This window comes from Tiliqua scincoides, chromosome 2 (genome assembly GCF_035046505.1).
Source record: "Tiliqua scincoides isolate rTilSci1 chromosome 2, rTilSci1.hap2, whole genome shotgun sequence".
Classification (NCBI taxonomy): domain Eukaryota; kingdom Metazoa; phylum Chordata; class Lepidosauria; order Squamata; family Scincidae; genus Tiliqua; species Tiliqua scincoides.
This window is the reverse complement of record NC_089822.1, coordinates 62,817,644-62,840,158: the sequence shown is the minus strand read 5'-3', so window position 1 is coordinate 62,840,158 and position 22,515 is coordinate 62,817,644. Positions and strand designations below refer to the sequence as shown.

General features: G+C 43.5%; 1 protein-coding gene across 1 annotated transcript in view; it reads right to left on the bottom strand.

Moving 5' to 3' along the window:
• Positions 1-22,098, bottom strand: part of PTCH1 (patched 1) — a 101,735-nt gene extending 79,637 nt beyond the window's left edge. The window contains exons 1-2 of the mRNA XM_066614933.1: positions 21,593-22,098; positions 19,486-19,678 (exon numbers count right to left, since the gene is read on the bottom strand). Coding sequence (XP_066471030.1) covers positions 19,486-19,678; positions 21,593-21,931 — 532 coding nt within the window. The 5' untranslated portion in view covers positions 21,932-22,098. The remainder of the gene's footprint in view (positions 1-19,485; positions 19,679-21,592) is intronic.
• Between the last annotated feature and the right edge of the window lie 417 nt (positions 22,099-22,515).

Here is a 22,515-nt window from a genome sequence, read left to right as displayed (position 1 = left end):
ACACACACACACAAGGCATAACTACCTATACCCAAATACAAACAATAGGTCTATACCTTTGAAAGGTGCTCTGTGCCTTCCACTGGTCCAGAACACAATTGCCAGAATATTGAGTTGGGTGATATTGGTGTAATATATCACTTGAGTACTGTTATCTTCTCCACTGGTTACCACATTTTTCTACTGGATCCAGTTCAAATTATTGGTATTAACCTTAAGCTCCCTAAATGTCATTGAACCTGGGTACATAAAAGATTCCAAACCTGTCTGCATATTAAGATTGTCCTCCAAGAGCTCAATCCTGTGGACCACAGTCGCAAACGTGCCAGCCAGTGCTGGGCTAGCTCCGGGCGGTGGCCCAGGTTCCACGGCTCAGCGGTCTCAGGATTGGGCTATAAGGCACTTCTTTGAGTTTCTCATCCCACCACTAGAATGGTGAATGATGACCAGAGTAACAGCGCAATCCTGAGCTGCCTGCAACGCTCAGGCTCCGTGGCTCCGTGGAGGGCTCCTGCCAAATCCTGTGTCTCCTGCCCAACCGCAGATTTTATCCTTATAGTCAGAAACACTCTGGAGCGAGGAATCTTCAGGACCACCAGCAGCCATGTAAGTATATAACCTTTGACGGACACTGGAGCCCTTCTTCATATTGCCTGGCCCACCTGAGGCGCAGTTGGTGGACATGTGGGGTTAGGGCATTTAGGTTGCAGTCCCACAAGGTGGAATGTCGTGACAAGGAAGGCCCACCCATCTCCATCCACACTGGTCTTTCTGCATGTAAGTTAAAATATGGCTGTTTTATAAACCACTTGGAGGGAGGGAAACCCTGCTTGATATCAAATAAAATGTTTATTGTTCCAATCTGAACTGCTAAGCATCTCCTGGGATGTTTTAAATGGAAAATATATAAATATTTTAATAAATACTAAAATTTCTGTTCCAGATTCTGCAATAACTAGGAGTGATTTTTTTTGGTGGCAATGAAATAAAGCCATATAACACCACCTTCTGCACTTCTCATTTTTGTAAAAACACACACATACACACACACAAACAGAAAAATTAACCAAAATCTGCAAAAAAATAAATCATTGGCTGGACTTGGTATGTGCACATGGGTAATGATTGACTGCATTTGCTGACACTCTACCACCTATATCACCTACCTACTACACTGTTAAAGCCAAGGCCACCTTGTGTGCCCTTCGGGGAGAAAAGCGGAATATAAATCGAATAAATAAATAAATATTATAATTTATAAAAATATGCCCTTGGAATTAAAACACATAACACCACTTTCTGTACTTTTCCTCCTGGGGAAAAAACAAAATCTGAGAAAAATAAAGTTTAAGAAGACTTCTAGCACATGAGGCTATGAGGAACCTAACTTTGCTGTTCCTGATTCCTATTCTTTGCTCTCTTTCCTTCTACAATGACAAATACTGCCATTCACATCACAGCAAAATGAATAGCGGCAACAATGAATGTATTTAGATTTTGTTTTAAAATTTACATTTATTTAAAAACTGAACATGAAAAGACCTGGAGCACAGTTGTAAGAAAGGAAATAGTCCTTCTGATGGGTGGGGTGGGTGTCGAGGTTCTGTGGTCCTCATATAAAATCTCTCCAAAGAAAAAGTGCAATTTATAATTATTTATTCTATGCAATGGAAATAATATGAAAAGACTTAATTCTGCTCTATAATTCTAATTGTAAGTAGTTAATTTGTTTATGATTCAGTATCCTTATTACATTAAGAAACCTCAAGATTAAAAAATCTTTGTTTGAATAAACCAAGCAGCGCAATCAATGCCACGTTTTGCTTTCCAGCATCTCAGTTTCAGTTGATATTCCTTGCCAGTCCAAAGTATTAATTTATCCGGGCTTTTGCAGCTCCAAAAACTGAGCTGTGCAGCCAAGAACTCAAGCAACACTACAACTACTGTGCTCTTTTCAGAGTAGGGAGATTTTTTTCCCCCTCTTAGAAAGAAAGAAAAAAAAAAGGAGATGGACCACCCTGCTCTCATGGCACAGAGCACTGTTTACATTGCAAGACTTGACTGTGTAATACATCTGGCATTTTTGGGCAGGATTCCTGAGCTAGAGGCCAGAAGCCCTTAAGCAATGATTTAAGGGGAGGGGAAAAAACCCTACAAGTTGACTTAACAGACCTCGTTCCCGGTGTGCTGCACTTCACTTTTGATTATTGACTGAACAAGCACAAATAAGATGGTTCAATAAACAGAAAAGGAGGGAAAACTTTTTTCTTCCAAATAATTTCTTATTGTCAATGAATAAAGAAGGCTTATGACTCCAAAAGGTTCTTCTGACTCCAAGTATTTGGGTACGTGCCACTGAACGTACAACTTAAAAACATCCAATTCTGCTTGTGGATACCTGAATGTGCAGTATGTAGAAGTCCCATACATAATTGGACCAGCTTGTATTTTTAAAGCTAGAATGGAGCCTTGGGATCAATAACTTGTAGCACAGCAGTCATCATGGTCAGAAAAAGTCAAATTGTGAGTATCCTTCATTTGCCTACCCAGCCACCTCCAGCCTGATATCTGTTTCAGGTCCTGAAATGGTGTTTTATTATATTTTTTGAAACAAAACAAAAATACGAGCAGGAATGCTCCCTTATAAAAATGGTGAACTTCCATCAACTCCACTAATTCCAGGCTAATGTGATATACAGTACTGATATATCACCCTCACCTCTTCTCTTCTTCCCATCACCAACCACTTTTCTCTAAATTTATCTTTTTCATTCTTCCTATCAAAATACATGAGATGGGACAACATTGTGGTCCATAAAGGAGGTTTGCTATAGGAAGCACAGGGCATGACACCACAAAAGTTAAAACTGTTTAAGTCCCACTGATTTATGTGGGAGGTATTTCAGCACCTGCTTCATTCATCTATTTTCAATTTTTTTCATCAAATGTTCCCATATCTTAAGAAGGCCCCAGTGACTGCCCCTTCACCACAGGATGCAGCACATACCCCACTGGCACAACTGCACCAGCATTGGAAAATTGAATAGGATTGGGCCCTAAGAGCTCAATCCTATCCCCCACCATTGACAACTAGGTAGCTGCGCCATGGAGGCATGTGCTACATCTGATGGTGGGGGGAATCAGGAGGCCTGGGAGACATAAGGAAAAACATTTTCCACTAAACTGGAAATGCTTTTATGAAGGCTCCGGCAGGCCTTCATGGGGAGGCTGCATATGGCCTTCCGATGCCTTAGGACACCTCCAGACATGGCTGGAAGGAACTTCCAGAGGTCCTGTGAGGTCTGACTTTGGATTTCATTATCTGTAGATTTCAGAATCTGCAGGGGGTCCTGAAAAGGATCCCCCACAGATGCAGAGAACCAACTGCACTTTAAAAGCAAGAATTCTGATGGGGAAAATAAACATGGTACAATACTAACTATGGCTACCAAACTTATTGTTCATTCAGTTGTGTTTACGATCAAGGTTAACTGCCACAGAAACAGATGTGTACAGTATATGGAGGAGAGACATCCTTGCAAAAGAAAAGTTTATACTGTTTATACAGGAATAAAAAAAGAGATAAAGGAGATCACTAAGCCAGAGTAAGTCACTCAGTATCCAGAATAACCACAAAGACATGGACAGAGCTGCTTGATATTATTGAGCATTAAAATAAAGTATCTGACAATGCAATCCTATGCATATCTACTTGGACCTTCAATGTTGGAAGTAAATTCCATTGAGTTTGGAGGGTTTACTCCCAGCTACATGCGTAAAGGATTGCAGCCTCATGGCGCTAGTCTATCTGGGCCATGTGCTACCAGAACTCATGTTCTGGCAGTGCATGGCCCTTTGCAGCGGCATGAAAGCTGGGCCACCACTGTGTACTTCTGGGCCACTGCCATAGCCAGAGATATGGGTGTGTGCAGCAGCAGCCCCTGAAGGCTCTGGTGGTCCTGATAAAATGGCAGTGTGGGTAAAGGCTGGGGGAGTTTGGGGGTGGGGAGGGAAGGAGTGGATACAAATAACTGAAATATTTTAATTCGGATACATTAATTCACCAGGTACCACTATGTAGCTCCTTGTCAATGTAACCCAAGTAACGTATTTTAAATGATTTTGGATACTGATTATTCAGATGTTTTTAGTATGCTCGACACACCTGGGCTCAATGTAGAACCCAAGGAAGATAGTTGCTACAGCAGCATAATCTGGGCAGGAATGCAACACATGTCAATGGAGTCACATACCTAAAACCGTGAGTTCACACTATCTGCAGCAAGATGCTTAAAAAAGGAAGCCCTTGTGGGCAAGTTGAAGCTAGCATCCTAGTGGACATGGTTTTAGCAGGTCATGGAAAGGTCACCTTTAAAGGAAAAATTCATATGAAATATAAACATGGCACTGTGAAAAGCTGACAAATCTACCATAGCCTTATCCAGCCAGTACTAATCTAGGCACCAGCTTTGGAACATAATCTAAACAAAATGATCAGTCAGTTCAGACATCTGGAAGTTGTCATATTTTGAAGTCTCCTAACGGTTAACCACATAACCAAAGGATCCAGTTGCAATTTCAAACCTGCTGGTTGAATATTCTAACAGAAATAAATGCAGAAGGATATAATCTCTGTCACCACCAAACCAGCATTCTGTAATAGTAGGTGTCAAAGGGAAAATCTATAGATCAAGCAATTGGAAAAATCAGGCATTTTTCATGCAACCTCCATGGAAACTGCATAGGAGAGAGAACAACCAGAGAGATATTATATTGCTTGCATCAGAACCAGAAGACAGCCAGCTGCTTTAAAAGAATCAAATCTCACAATGACTTGGTTCAGAAGTCATTAATATGATTCCCTAAAACCATAGTCTGAAGACTCAAGATTATGCTGCTGGCTTGCACACTCCATCGTCCTCCTCCTCTGTCATGCAATGGTTTCTTCTTCTGCTTCCTAGTTTTCTCCAAACATAGTTTGCCACGACATCTGAATGAATATACTATGGTTAGTGCTTGCTTCCAAAGCTGGTTTGCAACCCTACTTCAAACCATTTGCAAATCATGGTTTAGAGGCAAGGCACTAACCATAGTTTATCAACTCAAACATCACAACAGATGTTTCTATTACCAGTCTCACTAGGGCTGATTCCTGACAGGGAGGAGAGAAGCAAATGCGACAAGGTTTCAGAGAAAGATCAGGCTTCCACAGAGAGATCTGCCTGGTCTCCTCCATTCAGAGATGAAAAATTAAGACATTTTTCTGGAAAATGTTTGACTGAACAGGATGATCCTGCAATTTTATTGGTTTCTATTACTTCTGCATTTTTAATTGTTTGGTTCTTCTAGTATTTTTTGCAAGCCACTTTGTGTATTTTTTAAAAAAATGGGGTACACATAATTACAACAAAATATCTACAGTATTCGTTTGCTACATTTATATCCGTCATCCATTAAATAAGTCGCTCCAGTGCCACTTGTTCAGCACAGTCAGTATTGGAAAACTAAGAGCTTTCCAAGAACACCAAGAACAAACATGGTGCAACCAACTGCAACTTTCAATTAATACTGAAATGCCATTTGTTATAGAGTAGGGGTGTCCAAAGTTTTTGGCGGAGGGCTACATCATCTCTCTGACACTGTGTTGGGGGCCAGGGAAAAAATAATTTACATTTCAAATTTGAATAAATGTACATACGTTTACATAAATGAATATATTAAAGATGAACTTATATGAATGAATGAAGGTCTTGCAATAGCTCAAGGCCTATAAAAGGCCTTGCAAAAAGCAAGGTTGGCCTTTCCTTTGCTGCTGCTACTGCATCACAGACGTGAAACAACAAGCAGTGGAGGGAGCCCTCATCCCACAGCTCACGCGAGAGATCAAACAGTCGCCCTCACGCTGAGAGCAGTTGCGTAGGGCCAGTGTGGGCTCCAGCAAATTTCCGGAGGACCAGAGGTGCATTGGAGACTGGGGGCTCCCTGAGGGCCGCATTGGGAGTCCTCAAGGGCTGCAAGTGGCCCCAGGGCCAGGGTTTGGGCACCCCCGGTATAGAGTATGACTCTCAAACTTCAGTGGGCTGGAAGACCAAATTTCACATTCTGCAGGGACCACACCAAAAGGCTTGATGGAAGTGGCAGAATCAGTGACAAATTTCAAAGAAGCCCTTTGCCATTCAATTCCAACATATTACCTTCTACATTTTACCTTCCCCCCCCAGTGCCCTTACCAGAACCAGCTCCCCCTCCCCTTCATGGAGCTCCCCCTCCCCTGACCTTCTATTTCCACATGCCACAGCCTGCCCTTTAAAGTCTCTTGCAAAACAAAACAGCTTTCTCTTCCCCAGGCCAGGCAGCCTGAGCATCTCTGTCATCCAAGTCTTCTACATTAGTCAGACCACCCATTCCACAGACTTTCATTTCAGCTGTAAAATACAGACAAATCACAAATTCTACACTCTGCTTCAGAATGTTGCACCCTGCTTTCTTATACTCTACAGCAGGGGTACCCCAACCCCGGCCTGGGGGCCACTTGCGGCCCTTGAGGACTTCCAATCCAGCCCTCAGGGAGCCCCCAGACTCCAGTCAGCTTCTGGCCCTCCAGAGACTTGCTGGCGCCCGAGCTGGCCTGACGCAACCGCTCTCAGGGTGATGGCCTGCTGTTTGACCTTTTGCATGAGGTGTGGGACAAGGGCTCCCTCCTCTACTTGCTGTTTCACAGCTGTGACACAGTAGTGGCAGCAAAGGAAAGGCTGGCCTTGCTCTGTGCAAGGCCTTTTATAGGCCTTCATTCATACAAGTTCCATCTCTAATATATTCATTTATGTAAATTTATTCAAAGTCGAAATGTAAATTAATACTTTTTTTTCCAGCCCCCAACAGGGAGAGAGAAGATGGCCCTCCTGCCAAAAATATTTGGACACCCCTGCTCTATAGGCCACTTGCACTAGGCACCTTACTGACAAGTCAACCCTGTTTCCCGCTGAATGGCATTTACTTCCTAGTCCTGAGGACGATGGCTCAGTAATACTGTATTTCCAAACCAGGAGGTTAAATGTTTGCTGCCATACTGTATGTGAAACAAATGAAAGGAGCATGCATATGTATATGGGAGATTATCTCCAGCAAGCTGGTCCTGAGGAGTGGGGAGATGGTACTTCTATTGAACTAACCAGAAGTCACACTGTGAATACGAGCCTAAAGCTTTATCCATAGTGCTGTGGGATGCAATTTGGTAGGCTGTTGATGAAAGTGGACAAAGCTATCCCATCCAATCTGTGACTGCAGCAAATTCAGCTTGTACATGGGCTGATATTTGTTGTACAACAAGTACCTACAGAAGATTTATCGGGGACAACATCTATACAACCTACTTCAAGGAACATGTTCTATAGAACTTCTTTAAAGTAAAGTCATTCAGTAATGGGAGTTCCTGTGGCTTCCTCAGGTCCCTCCAATGGCCATCTGTAATGTGTACACCTGGCAACCAGGAACTACACTAGAATTGCTCATGGTCTTTGGCTTAGCATATATGCTTAGAAAAAGAAAGAAAGAAAAGCAAACAGCAGGCAAGAACGTGCAGACATATCAACAAACACTGTTTCTACTTTGGGAATATATCATGGAAAGCAAGACCACCGTTGATTTTAATATTTAACTTACAGATATGCCATTCTCTGCAGGATGTTGAGCTACATAAATAAAACACAAATATTGTTTACATGAACATGACAGATCCCAAGTTACAACTGCTGAGCAAATAAATGCACTTTCTACAATATCCTTGCCCTAAATTTGTTGTCCTTAAATTTGTGGAAGCCATCATAAGTTGAGACTTGTTATTTTCCTCATCATTTCTGGTCCTTCAGTAATTCTGGTATATCAATAAGGGTGACCAGAATTTTACTTCACATAGAAGTCAAAGATACCACAAGCACCATAGGAATCTATTTAAAAAAACTGTTTCTAAATCTTATGGTAATGCAAGCCAATATTTCTATGACTGCTTATCAATAAATCAGTCCCAAACTAAAGTAATAACCTAAAGCACAAGCCTTCTCAGAAATAAGTTCTACTTATGCACGTCTACTCAGAAACAAGTACTACTGTGTTCAGTGAGGCTTACTTCCAAGAAAATGTACGTAGGATTCATGCCTCAGAGGTCTTTCTGAGTATGCCCTAAACTAATTTCCACCCTATCTTCCTTAACTTGGTTCACAAACCAAGGGAGAAGGGGGTGGCAATGTAAACAGAACCCTCCCCTGCCTATTTAGAATTTCGCAAATTGAGGTTCTTGATCCCTCCAATCCGTGAGCAAAACAGTCAGAAGGGTTAAGAGCAAGAGCTTTGGAAGAGTGCTATACTGTACTACAGTCCTGTAGAAGGAAAAGGAGTTGGAACCACTGCCTGACACCAACTTGTCCTCCTCAGCACCTGTAACTATCTTTTTTAAAGCAATGGTTTATCATTTGCCCCATTAGCACTTGATCAGTCTGACTACGCAAAAGTGGCAAGTGACAAAGAAAATGAGGAACTATTTAGTTATTTTAAATAGCCCCAACTATTGAAGCAATTAGGAATTGATGTGCAGTACTAGGCTTAACTCTCACTGCCTTTTTCTTAGAGACTATGGCTTGAAAACATGCTAGGCCAGGCCTCTAACCTTTCCAGCTGCAGTCAACTATTCTAGCCTTCTATGGACGATCCAAGGGTCTTCCACAGAATTTCAAACCAGCAGAATATGGTTATGGTATGGAAAAAACTGCTGAACACCATTCATACAAACAAAAGAAGAAAACCAACTCCTAAAATTCCAAGATTTTAATGCAAGTATATCTTGAGCATATAGGGATGAAAATTCATTCATATTACCAAACAATTTGAACTTTAGGAGTTGAATGGCTGGAAGCAATTTGTCAGTAGATGACAAATATGTCTTTGGGCAAGTCACCTCCGTGATAAGTTATTTCTTTTTCTTCCTGTGATCCATGGCATTCCATCAAATCTGATATCATAATGTGGAACCAAACCCATTATATTAAATATTTGTCTAAAATTCTTGTTACAACAGGATGTTGGCACCCCCTGGGGGAAAAATGCCATAAATTGTCTTTTCTACTCCCTTAGAGCCAAGTCTTCCATCATTCCTGTATTGCATAAAATCACCCAGCTTGCAAAGTATGCAAAGAATAAAGTACAGATAAGCCAAGAGATACTATTCATGATGTTGCTTAATTCACTTCTTTACTACCCATCTTCTTTTCTTAGATTTATAGAAATATTCACACAACTGGGGGCCCAATCCGATCCAACTTTCTAGCTGTGGTGTATCCACAATGCAGCCCCATGGAAAGGGCACAAATGTTCCCATACCTTAAGAAGGTCCCAGTGTCTGACCCTCCATCACAGGATGTAGCGCGCACCCCACTGGTACTATTGCACCAGCACTGGAAAATTGAATAGGATTGGGCCCTAAGTTAGGAAAACAGGAAACAATCACAAAACTAAGTTAAGAAAAGAGATCCAATTTTTTTTCATTCTGACTATAATAATGAAATACACTTTTCAAAAATAAAGGAGTTACTAGTCATTCCAAGCTATCTCCAAGTCGCAGTTCAAGCTTCATTTATTCTGTATTATTTAGAAAAATAGTTACTTGTCAATGGGAGCAAAAATACATAGAACAGCCACCTTGGCCAGCTCCTTCTTCACTACCAACAGGCTGAATGCAAAGTTATATCTCAACAGCAGCTTCCTGTGTGTTGTTCAGGATTCATGCACCAAACTGGAAGTATAGCAAACCAGCAAAGCAGGTACAGGTGCCCTTCAGTATCAGTGGGGGATAGCTGCCACCACGGATACACACCAGCTGTCACCGCAGATACAAGAACCCATGGATAGCAGTGAATCCTACAAGAATCGGTTCACAAATCCCCCCCATCACTCAAATCTTATTTGTCTCTGATTGCAGCCCTCCCATCACTGTGTTCTGTGTCTGCCTGTCTCTGTGTTGTCTGCAAACACCAACAGGAAGCAAGAAACACTAACAGGAAGTGGATTGGAACGCTGAAAACAATACAGTACTAAGCTTCCTGTTAGTGATTCTTGTTAGACACAGGAGATTATGACAGGAGGGCTGCAATCAGAGACAGATAAGTCATTTGCATAATGGGGGAATGTGTGAACTGTGGATAAGTGAAACCACAGATACAGAACTTGTGGATACAGGGACGGTGTACTGTACTGTATCTACAAAAGTTGGACTCTAGCTGAACTGATTACAAAGTGCATGCTTTCACTTTCCAAAATGTGGGTGAACAGGGTGTAATGAACGACCTATATATTATGGAGACATTGACATATGTTCACCATGGAGCACAAATGTACACTGAATGCATACTTATCTCTCTTCAAAAACTGTATGTACATGTCCTACAAATTTACTAAATTCAGTCCTCCTTCATGTGTTGATGCTTACCATCATAGGAAATACAGACACATTGTAGTTTTAACTCTTTCAAGATGGTTATTTGACTAACATTCCAAAATAGGGGCAAATAGAGATTTATTTGAAATAAAATGTATGAATTAGCATAATCTCTCCTCATGTTGTAAACCCAGGTCTTGAGTGCTGATCAGACTGCAGCCAAAATGGGACAATTCATAACGGGACCACACGGAAGTTTCTGGGTACTTACTGAACTCCAGCAGTTAGGAACTTTCAAAAACCAAAACTCCCAATGGGGCAAAACAGCCCAAAAATATTTTTCTTCCAGGGGAGTATAAGGGTTGGTATGAGAGAGTTTGGATTCTAGAGGGGCACTGGAATTTCCTGGGGGGGGGGGGGATAGTACTTTCAGTTTCGACATAGTACTGTACTAGAAAAATGTTGAACAGTATAGGTCCAGACTGATTATCTGAAGATTTGGACCCACAGTTTTATCTAACTGCAGATTCTGAACTCAAGGGTTCAGCTGGACCTGGTCTTCCGAATGTGACCGGAGCTCTGCTCCAGTCATGGCTGCAGGGCCTTCTGAGGGTTGGGGATTACAGGATGCCCGACCCATGGATTTCATTATTCACGGGGGTTCTGGGAACTGAAGTTCCCAGGCATGACTGTACTTTAGGAGTGACAGGGTTAAAGAAAGTAAAAATGTATAACAAACAAGGCAAGCAAACAGAAGAAAGAATTTCAGAGAAAAAGAGTGAGAGAAAGGCAAGACTGAGTGTTCCATGACAAAGACTGTAGCCCAGTGCCTACAATGCAACAGTGTGATCCAGGGCATACTATTGTGAAGTAAGCCCCACTGAAAGTTCAGTTTTAATATTTATAGGATTTTATATTTTTGCAGTTGCTTCTTATTGATGTCAGTGTACCAGAACTAGCTACAAATCAAACTGGAAAGAGAAATAACTACCAAGGATGTATGGATTTTTGTGCCTCAAATACTATATACTCTATATAGAGCTATATACTATATATACACCTCAGGCTATATACTTTACAAAAGGGGGTCTTTTGTGACCCCCACTTGGTACTTTCTCAGCCAATATAGCATCACAACAGGAAATGTAGCAATTAGCACAGGGAGATGGGCACAGCCCATTGTGGTTATACTGAATCAGGGGCACTGGTCACTCACAAAAGCATTGCCTTCACTAGCTCTTTCAGACCTGGTCAATATAGAACAAGAAAAGAATAGAAATAGATGAAATATATTAATAAGAATAAGAAAGAGATGAAATAGTTCTGAAGTGGCAGAATAGACTGCATTTTTTCTGGCAGGGGTCACATTTTTGAATGCTTCCCAATATAAAAAATTCCTGCAAAAAGTAACTTAGCAGTAGGGACAGAAATGGGCTAGGTTGTTTCCCTAATGTGCTAGTTTTCCTCCTGCAGGGAGCTTTTGCACAGAAAAACATTCAGACACGGCATTTCATACCTATAGTCCGATATAGTGCAGTCTATTCTTACCACCTCATTCTGCCATCTGTGAAGACCAGACCTGCGTAAATGCAAGTACTTTCAAAGTCTAACATAACAGAGTCAACATGTTTAAGGTAAGCCTTTCTAAAAATATTTTGGAAGAAAATTTAATTGAGGTGAATGGAAAGAAAGTGGATAAAAATAATGTGAAGATCTGTGAGATGCTGGATGAATTTATAAAGCAGAAAGTGTGGCAAGGAGTCTAAGCTTGGTATGACTGTGGCATATAAGGGAGGGAATGAAATATTGTGAGTGGCAGGTGTAAGATCAAGGAGGGGGTTTCTTAAAATATTATATAAATAAATGTAATGTATATTCCCTCTAAGGCCCTGTTACTGCCAAAAAGTGATACAGGGAAAGTCACTATGTACCAGTTGGTTTACAGAAGTCCAAGTGTGTTGGCACAAGTTGGAAAGTAGGAAAAGAACATTACAAGAATGATTTGAGCCCTGCCCCCCCCATTTAGTCTCCACTCCCCTGTTCTTTTCTGAGAACTTGCCCACCAGGTGGGATTTTGCAACCCTTATATAAATATTTCAACTCTAATAGCTTTAAACATACACTGCTAATCATTCACCTTAGCATCTGGATGATCTTAAAACTCATTCAAACTATACTTTCACAGTGAAGTCTGAGCAGGGATTTTGTAAGTTTATAGTTCAATTGCAGCAGGCTTTAAGGGCATAATATCTTCTGACACTGTGTTCCCCCTATGATCCCAACAGACAATTACATGAAACAGACTGGTCTCTAATATAAATACTGACAATTTCTTGAGAGGCAATAATTTTCAAAAAGCTTTAACAACAAAAATAAAGCGTCTTTATTGCTCCAGCCATGGACATCTATTTTAAGTCATTGGAAATATTTGCCTTATTTGGCCAATGTTGTTCGACATTTTCAAAGTTTCAAGAAAGGAGAGGGACAGAGAGGGGGGGGTTGCTATCCTCAATCTGCTCTCTTTAGTAAGGTTTTGGTATAGAGGTCAGCAACTTCTGACTCCAAGGTCTAAGCTGGTTCTCTGGAGAAGGTCACCTGCCTGCGAGTTGCTAACCCAGAAGAGTGCTGTGATGGAAGAGGTATCAACAGTGATGGGACATGCTGACAAATTACACTGTGAGAAAAGAGGTGGGGGTGGAGTTTTGACCCACTATTTTTTCAAAGTCTTGCTCTGGCAAAACTAGTTGCTGACCAGAGTCTTAGTGCTGACCTTCCAAAAATGATCCAAGGCCTCCACATTCAAGTCACAGGCTGCAGTATGAGTAGTCTGAAAGTAGCACTCAAAGGTGCACAGTGCAATTCTATGCATGTTTACTCAGAAGTCTTACCCAGTTCAATGGAGCTTACTCTTGGTAATTAACTTTCTCCCAAGACAAAAGGTATAGGATCTGGCTATTAATTCTGTCGCAGAGTCTGTTCAGATTATACTTTGTCACTTGGATTGGCCGCACAAAATTAAAGATGTGCTCATGCTGTGAATGTGCACTTCTTGCCTCCCTCTCATCTTGTCTTGGTGTCACAGCTTAATTGTGGGGAGTGCAGTAATAGCATTTTAACCATATGCAGAGGGATGGTTTGGACAAAACTGTCCCTCATGAAATTAAACCTGCAGCACCTAAGTACAGCACCTAAGGGGAAGGAGCAGCATTGGTGTTCCCACAGCACATGCACATCTGTAGTTGCACCAGTCTGGACCAAGTGGTAAAGTACCAACTTAGCTGGCACGTATCTCAGACTTCAATAGGATTGATCTGCTATTGTGGATGGCAGTCCTTTTCGTTCTGATCATTCTTTGCATTCCTGGATCAGTCAGCACCAATGACACCCCACTCCATTCCATACTAACACAATTATCTGGATTAGAAAGCCTACTGAACCCACAGGCATATATTGAAAGAAGATCAGCTTTTTAAACCGCTCTATGAATGTGACAGACATATAGAATGTGATAGCTAAGCCACATAGCTGCACGCTACATGGAAGAATAAAAGAGTGAATGTTTTTCAGACTTCTGGTATAATAGGCTAAGGAGAAATGTTCACCTTGGTAAAAAAAATGAGTTGTTTTAACATCTGTAGTTTATGCATCTGACCATGGAGAAGGAAGTCCCTCCCCTCCACTGGAAGCAAAAAAAAGGAAGCATCATTCATTTGTACTTTCCTTTCCTGCCCCCTTCCTCATAATATGTGCTTGACATCCTAAATGATCCTCAGTGCACATCTTTAGTTCCATACTCATTTGGTTACACTCCATGTCTCTACTACAGAATGACTTTACATGCATACGGAACAGAAAAATATCCTTGATTTAAAACAGACATGACCTTCCTGCATACTGCACTGTAATTTAACAGACTGGACACACAGCCCAATCCTAAACTGTTCGCCACCCAGAGGAGCAGTGATGCCGAAATGGCTACCGCTGAATCCTATGGGTGCCACAACACCCATTTGTCCCCTTCCCCGCGTAAGGGCGCAGGCCCCACAATGGGTCTCCACCAATCTGTGCCAGTTATTTTGCTTTTCAGCCCAACATGGAGCCTCCTCCCTCGACCTCCCCCAGTTCCTCTCCTGCCGTGCCTTTCCCCCACACTAGAATGACTCCTGTCCCGCTCAGAAATCCCGCACCACTGTCTGGCAGTGCGCCTTATCTTCAAGTGCTTCCCTGGTGGCAGCCTCCCAGCGCTGGCGCTCTTTGCTCATCCAGTGCCATTAACGTGCTTTATGGCATGTTTACAGCACCCAACACTGGTGCTGGAGCTCAGTGCCTGCGCTGGGTGACTATAGGATTGGGCCCACAGACCACTAGGAGCACTTCCAGTGCAAGCTCTACTGGCATTTGCCATTCATTCAAGAGGAGTTTGCAGTCCAAACAGGTTTAACCGGGGGCCCATACCAACAAGATGAAGGTCTACAGAAACAAATGCAAAACCCTCCCTCCACATAGGTTCAAACAATTAGAGGCTCAAGTACAGGATGGGGAAAACCTGGCTTGACAACAGTATATGTGGGGGGAAAAAAAATCTAGGTGTCTTAGTGGACCACAAGTTCAACATGAGCCGGTAGCACAATGCAGCTGCAAAGAAATACATGAGCTTCATGAACAGAGGTATAGACTTCAAATCACGAAAAGTCATAATTTCCCCTCTATACTGCACTACTCAGGACTCATTTGGAATACTGTATTCATTTTTGGGCACCATATGTTAAGGCAGACATTAATAAAGTGCTTCAGATTCAGAGGAAGGCAACTATGATGGTGAGGGACCTGGAAACCAAGAACTATAAGGAACAGTTAAAAGAGTTGAGTATATTTAGCTCAGAGAAGACTAAGAAGAGATATGATGGCTCTTCAGAAACATGAAGAAGGCTATCGTAGGAAGATGAGAACACACTGTCTTTGGTTGCTGAAGACAGGACTAGAACCAGTAAGTTGAAACTACAGGAATGTAGATTGAGGTTAGACATGAAGAATTACTCCCCAACTGTAAGAGGTGTCTGCTGCTAAAACAGTCTGCCTTGTGCAGCAGCAGCTCTCCCTCACTGGAGGATTCCAAGTGTCAGGGATGTTGTAGCAGTTGCCTGTGCTGACCAGGGGTTGGACTGGATGACCTCTGATGGAGGTCTGTGGGGGGAGTGCTTGCTCGGTGAGACGCTTCCCTAATGGACCACCAGAGAGGGCAGCAAATGGACCCTTCCAGCTTTAACATTCTGTGATTCTATGAAAATATTCCCAGTGGATTATGCCCCTTGTTGCATCTCTTTGTACAGACACAAACATGGACATTTCTAGAACTACCACTAAGTTAGAACCACACTTTCCAAGCTTGCTTCTCCCATCCAGTTCTTCACTGTGTATGCCTTTCTAATTATACTTTCATTCAAAGAAATATGCTTCCTTTCCACTACTACCTAGAAAACCTTCTAAATTTAATGTTCTATATCAGGATGCAATACACCTCATGAATGTAAAATTCACCATGACCAAACGTATTATGAAAATGACCTAAGTTTGAGTTCCAATCCAACTTCAATGTAGTTTTGATAGAAGAAAGAAAAAAGGAGTGTGCATGTTCTCATACAGCAATACAGTGTCATGTGGCATGAAAAGAAGTTACAGTAGTGGCAAACCATGCTGGGTTTTTTGGGAGATCTTTTTTCCCTCCTAAGAGTAATATTTATATTATGCATTCAATCACAGATAAATTGTCATTGCAGTAATCAGGAAGTTGCTAGCATTAACCTGTCAGGAAAAGCAGGTGGTAAGAGATGAGACCATCAATCTTCAAGGATGGATTATGCAAGTCAACCAAGACAAGATGACTTCAGACCTAAATCCACTCTCATGCTTGTAAGCCCAACTGCAGACAGCTGGATTTATGAACATGTAAATGGGTTCAGGATTATAGCCTAGAACAGCTAGAAGCAGAATTTAGTATTTGGTTAGTAGAGCTGTCCAATAACCTACAGTACACCAAGAACTGAATGAACAGATTGTATAGGCTCTACTGAAGGAATTCAGATAAATAAATACTTATAAACAAGAACAGGAATAACAAGTAACATTTTGTTCAACTTCCAAGGACATAAGCTACCATGACTTTTATGTCCCACAGCCCGATCTATATTTATCTGAAATATTTAAATCTCACTATTTCTCCCCAATATTGGGGTGCCCATGGTGGCTATATACCAGTGGTTTCCAACCTGATGTCCGTGGACCACAAGTGGTCCATGAGGTCTCAAGGAAAAAAAGAATGATTGCTTTCTATTACTTCCAGAGTCTCGCTGAGTGAGCAACCCTCCACGAATCACTAAGTGTCAACTGTGACTGTAGGCGGTCCATTCTCTGCCCTCTCTTGTTGTCCGTGGGGGAGTGCTTGCTCGGCAAGATGCTTCCCTCATGGATCACCAAAGAGGGCAGCAAATGGACCGCCCACAGCCGCAGCCAGCACTTCCAGTGTCTTGCTGAGCACACCCCATGGGCTACCAAATTTAACTGTAGTTTTTGTGTGCAGGGAGTGGGGGGTTGCATGTGGTCCATGACAATTCAAATTTTTGCCTCAGTGGTCAGCAGGCTCCTTAAGCAACTACAACACACTGTTCTCATCCCACATGCTCATTCCTCCTGTGTGGATCTAAGCATGTGTCAGCCATTATATTTTGGATTATATAATGAATTCCTGAATGAATGAATTCCTGGATTAACTCTAGATATTTCTAGAATATCTATATTAATTAGGAACTGAACATAAACCAAAATACAGACGTGGAAGTATTTGATCCTTTGTGACTCACACTGAATGAACACATGCATACAGGTCCCTTATTCTTAAAAACAGCATGGTCATCGGTATCAATACATTTTTTCTTCATGTTGTTCTAGTTAAAGCCAGGCAGGGCTTTTGTCACTGAAATCAATAAGAGTTAGCTCTGGTTCCAATACAGCTTAGCTCTTCGTGAAGTAAGGAGTAATATTTATATTGTTTCCTTCTTTTGTCTGGGATTGGATGAGCTGGTATGGGATTCCTTTAATCTATCATAGCTTTCTGAATGTACCTATGGCCACTCTACAATAATGATTACATAGGCCAACACAAATTTTGCAGTCTCAAAAGTTAGACCTATTCCTAGTTATATTTGGGGTGCCGATTCCAAAAACACATAAGCCTATGCCATTGGTTCTAACTCATTTGGAGTTTGAGCCTGAAGGTTAGTCTTTGTGGAAAGTTAAGCAAGTTAGTCTTACATTTAGAAAGTTAAAAAAGCAATCATGGCCCATTTCCAGGTTGCAATCTCAAAACCGGAAGTGGGTTGCGATAACTTTTTTTTACTTTCTACAAGCCACAAGGAGCCCTGCAGAGGGCAAAATGGTGTTCCCCGCACCCCTCCAGATTGTGGCAACAGGTAAGTTACGTTTAAATCAGCCCCTTCTTCCCCGTAGCAGCATTCCTGCCTTCCCCCTGCCCCTACCCCTTAAAGGGAAAGGAGTAGTGGTTCTCCAGCTGGTGGGTCATGACCCACCAGTTTGAGAACCACTGGCCTAGGCCATGACTTCCTCATGAGGAAGCTGCTTGAGCCATTCACCAACGAGGCTATGCCATAAGTTCAGAACTAGACATGATAGGGCAAAAGTAATGCCATTTTTGGAATCAACACCCCAAATTCATTAAAAAAAATACCATAAATTTTGGGGAAAAGTTTTTATGACCCTCAAATTTGCAGGCCCATGATATAAAACCCTCCATCTCATTTATGAGGCAAACTCACCAATTTTTAGTAAGTTCAAGCTAATTTCATTGTGACCCACTATAGTAGTATTAACACTTATGGAACTCAGTATATCTCTTTTTTAAACCATGAATTATATTACCTCAAACAGAAAAAGTAAGGCTATGCTCTTACTTTGGAGTAAGTGCTGTAGAACTCAGTGGACTTTAGTTCTGTGTAAGCATGATGGGATTGCATTGACAGAGCCTATACAGTACTCTCTTCCAGCAATTCAGTTTTAAAGCAATGCTGTTCACATCAAATGCTTCTATTTCTGTAAAACTCAGTCACAAAGAAAAGAGTCTTCTAAAAATAAGTACATGCTGCACTGGAAGGTTTCAGTGGACAAAACCACCAAAATCAACCCCCCCCCCTTCACTTAACAAATACTAATACGAAAACAAGATGCTTTTAAACAAACAAAAGTTTACTCTTTACCTAATCTAGCTCACATTTATCCCCAGTTGATGTAAAAAAGATGTACATCAACAAAGTTTTTAAAAAGTCAGAACTCCTCTATTTTTTGTGTTTAAAAGTAAACTTCTGCCTCTAAATTTTTTTTTAATAAGGCACCCCCCAGGAAGCTGAGCCCCCACCCAGGGAGACCAGTAATCTGCTTTGCAAACATTCCAACATATGTTCCAGCCTGTGCTTCACTTTTCCATTTTTTTACCTTGAGACAAATGTTTTTTTTCCCTCAAAGCTGAAAGCTGTCCAAAAAAACAGGACCACACACAAGCACAGCCTACTGAGCTGTGCTGATCACGTTCCTTCTGTTCCTGCTGCTGAGGACACACACACACACACACACACACACACACAAAATGGCGGAGGGGGTGGGCTACTTTCCAGACAGACTTTCCTTTCATGCACTTGAGAGGAAAGAAATAAACTCAGAACTAACCCCCTGCCCTGACACCATGATCTCTCCTCTTCACAGGACACACAGGCAGACTGGTTTTGTGGTGGCCTCATTTTGTGGGGTACCCAGTGAGCCTCCCTTCTTTTCACCACACACTGCAGCCGCCTTCCCCCCCCCCCCCCATTGCACCTTACAAGACATTACCTCCAGAATGGATTACTGTTCTGTATAGAGCCCATCTGGCCTCCAGCCAACACTGCTGAACAACCAGCCTTTGGCAAAGGGAAGAGTGTGTGCATTTAAAGATGCAAACTAACCAAGCAAAAAAAAAAATAAAATCACAATAAGGATAGGGAATCCAACCTTACCTTCTACCCAGAGCTCCTCCACATTGGTTTCAAGATTGGCTGCTCTTAATCCCACAGCAAAAGCCCCGAAAATCAGAAGGCCAACAACCAAAAATTTCCCGCAGTTTTTTTGAATGTAACAGCCCAGTTTAAATAACAGTCTCTGAAACTTCGCTCTTAGCCACAATGGTGCTTTTCTTCCAGTAGCCTTTCCCTGTAATGCAAGGACATGGTTATCAGTTCAGGGCTTGTGAATAGTCCTGTGGGGGGGGGGGGAAGTGAGTGAGAGAGAGAGAGAGAGAGAGAGAGAGAGAGAGAGAAAGAGAGACCCAATTCCCCCAATCAAAGCATAAACATATGCACAAAATCAGAATTTTAACAAGCATCCTTGTGTGTACATTGGATCAACAGTGACGGGAACATGACAGACCAAAGCACAGAGCAGTCACGCTTGCAAAACGTTTCAGCCCCCCACTCAAAACAGCCTCAGAGCTCCTCATTCGCACACAGGTGATAAACTGTGTGCAACATCGTGGTGTGTATGTACGTGTGCTGCCCATGGTTCTCCTATTCATAAATCAGTGCAGGCTGCTGGATTACATCACAGCTGGAGTTCTGTATAAATGAGACAGACAGGACATGCTCCCTTATCTACAAGGATCCACTGCCTTGTCTTTTTGGAGTAATTCCTTATTGATTCCATTTGCAAAAAAAGTCATTCAACATACTAAAAGGACAAACACACAAAGAAATAAGCAGTGTGTGTGAATCTAAACATACATGTCAAGCAATACTGAAGGAGGCAGGGGAAGAAAGATCCCCCCTTCCTGTATTGGGGGGAGTCGAGAAAAAGCCAGTTGGTCACCCAGAGTTGTCATCCTTGCCCTCCCCACGCCTGAGTTCCAACTCCGTAGTAAATGCACACTGCCCACGTGGTCAGCAACGCTGTTCCCATCATAAGCTTATCATAGTCATTCATTTCTATTGGGTTGAGAGGCGCGGGGTGATCTGAATTAGAAAGCGGAGCAGCCATCTGTAGGCTACGCCAATATTTGCGAAAGGAAGAGGGCAGCCACATGGATTTCTGCTTTTTCCTCCAAAGCCCTGGAGAAGGAGAAAAGGCTCTTCTTCTTGCTCCCTGAAATGAAAGGATCACCAAAGAAAAGCACCACTGCTGGCCTGGGCGCTTTGCAGGGAGTGGGAAACAAAATGCTGAAGTCACTAGTGGGAGCTCCCTTATTTTCAGGCTGATATCTTTTCTGGGGGGCGGTGGAGGGTGCGGGGAGTCGTTGTCCCATCTGGACCAGAACGGGGGAGATCTAAGGTAGCAATTTGTTGACAACTTTCACTCTCCTCTGCCACCGGAGAGGAAAAGGCAAGACTGAGGGAAGTCACACTTCCTAAGGGTGTTTTTTTTGGGGGGGCGGGGGCGGGGACGGGAGAGAACCGCTAAGAATGTACAGCATTAGAGCCCAATCCTAAGCATATTTACTCAGAAGTAAGTCCCATTATAGTCAATGGGGCTTACTCCCAGGAAAGTGTGGATAGGATTGTAGGTTTAGAGCCCAATCCTATGCATGTCTACTCAGAAGTAAGTCCCAGTAGAGTCAATGGGGCTTACTCCCAGGAAAGTGTGGATAGGATTGTAGGTTTAGAGCCCAATCCTATGCATGTCTACTCAGAAGTAAGTTCCAATAGAGTCAGTGGGGCTTACTCACAGGTAAGTGTGGACAGGATTGCAGCCTTGGAGTTTTCTTTCTGAACTTTAGTAAACTTGGAGTAAACTTTAGTTGGAGCAAATCAAAGCCGGAAAAATGCAAATGAGAGAAAAGGAAGGGGAGGACAAGACTCAGGATCTTCCCTCCCCCCCAGAATGGGGGGAGGACACACAGAGAAGGCATCCCGGGTCCTTTGAATGAGAAGCCTGCACCACGCACACACCCCAAGCAGACAGGAAAGAAGGCTGCCTCTCTTACCACTCAAGAGCCGCGCACCTCCACACACCCCCTGCACACATGCACCACTTTCTCCCGGCATTTTATTGGTGAGCCTTCGCCTCCCCTCTCCCTGCCTGCCTGCCTGCGTCCCTCCCCAAGCCGTTCTGCCGAGGGAGGTCTCCTCTGAGCACCTTTGCGATCTGCTCCAAAGCGAAGCCCGCATCGCAGTAGCTCGGCCGCTGCAGATACTCCAGCTCGGGCGGCGCGGGGCGCCTGTTCCCGCCGGTCCTCCTGCGCCTCCCGCCGCCGCTCCTCCCCGGCCGATCTGGGTCTCTGCAGCCGCCTTCTCCGCCGCTCTCCGGCTCTGAGGCATTAACAGCCGAGGCCATGTTGCCGCCGCAGAGCCGCCGCTGCCTGGGCGAGCCAGAGGCTGGGTCCTCGGTGGTCCCCCCCGGCGCTCGGGGCGATCCAGGGGCTGGCTGGCTGGGGGTCGCTTCTCTGCTGCTGCTGACAGACCGCTTGTCCTTCATGCCGCCCGGGCTTCTGGCGCTGCTGCTGCGGCTGCTCCCCGCGAGTCAGACCCCGAGCCTTCCATTGCAACATTTCGCGAGGATCCGGAGGTCTCCGCCGCGGCCGCTGCCCGCATCCAGCGTGCGTGTGAGTGGGGCCAGGGGTCTGTGCGGGCTCGCCTTCCCCCCACCGCTGGAGCCGCTGCTCTCCTCACCGTGCGGCGCTGCAGGCTCCCCCCGGTCTCTTTTTCCTCGCCCAAGCAGATCGGGGCTGGAGGGAGCCTGGGTCTCAGTGCTGCTGCGCCTCGGTGCACTGTACCATCCTGTCCGGGCGCAGGGCTGTCTCTACGGGCTCCTTCTCTTCCCTGGGTGCTTGTGTCTCTCGCTTCTTCTCCCCCTGCGTGTCTGCGGCGGCGGCAGCCAGCAGCAGCTCCCTTGCTTCAATAGATGAGATGAAGAAGGGGGGAAAAAAGGCACTCTCTCCATTTGGATAAAGGGGAGGAGGAGGAGGGGTGAAAGGGAGAGGGGGGAGAAGAGCCCAGATCCCGCCCCTGGGCTTGTCAGATGGCTTGGCTTTCTGGGCTGCGATTGGCTCGAAGAGCGCC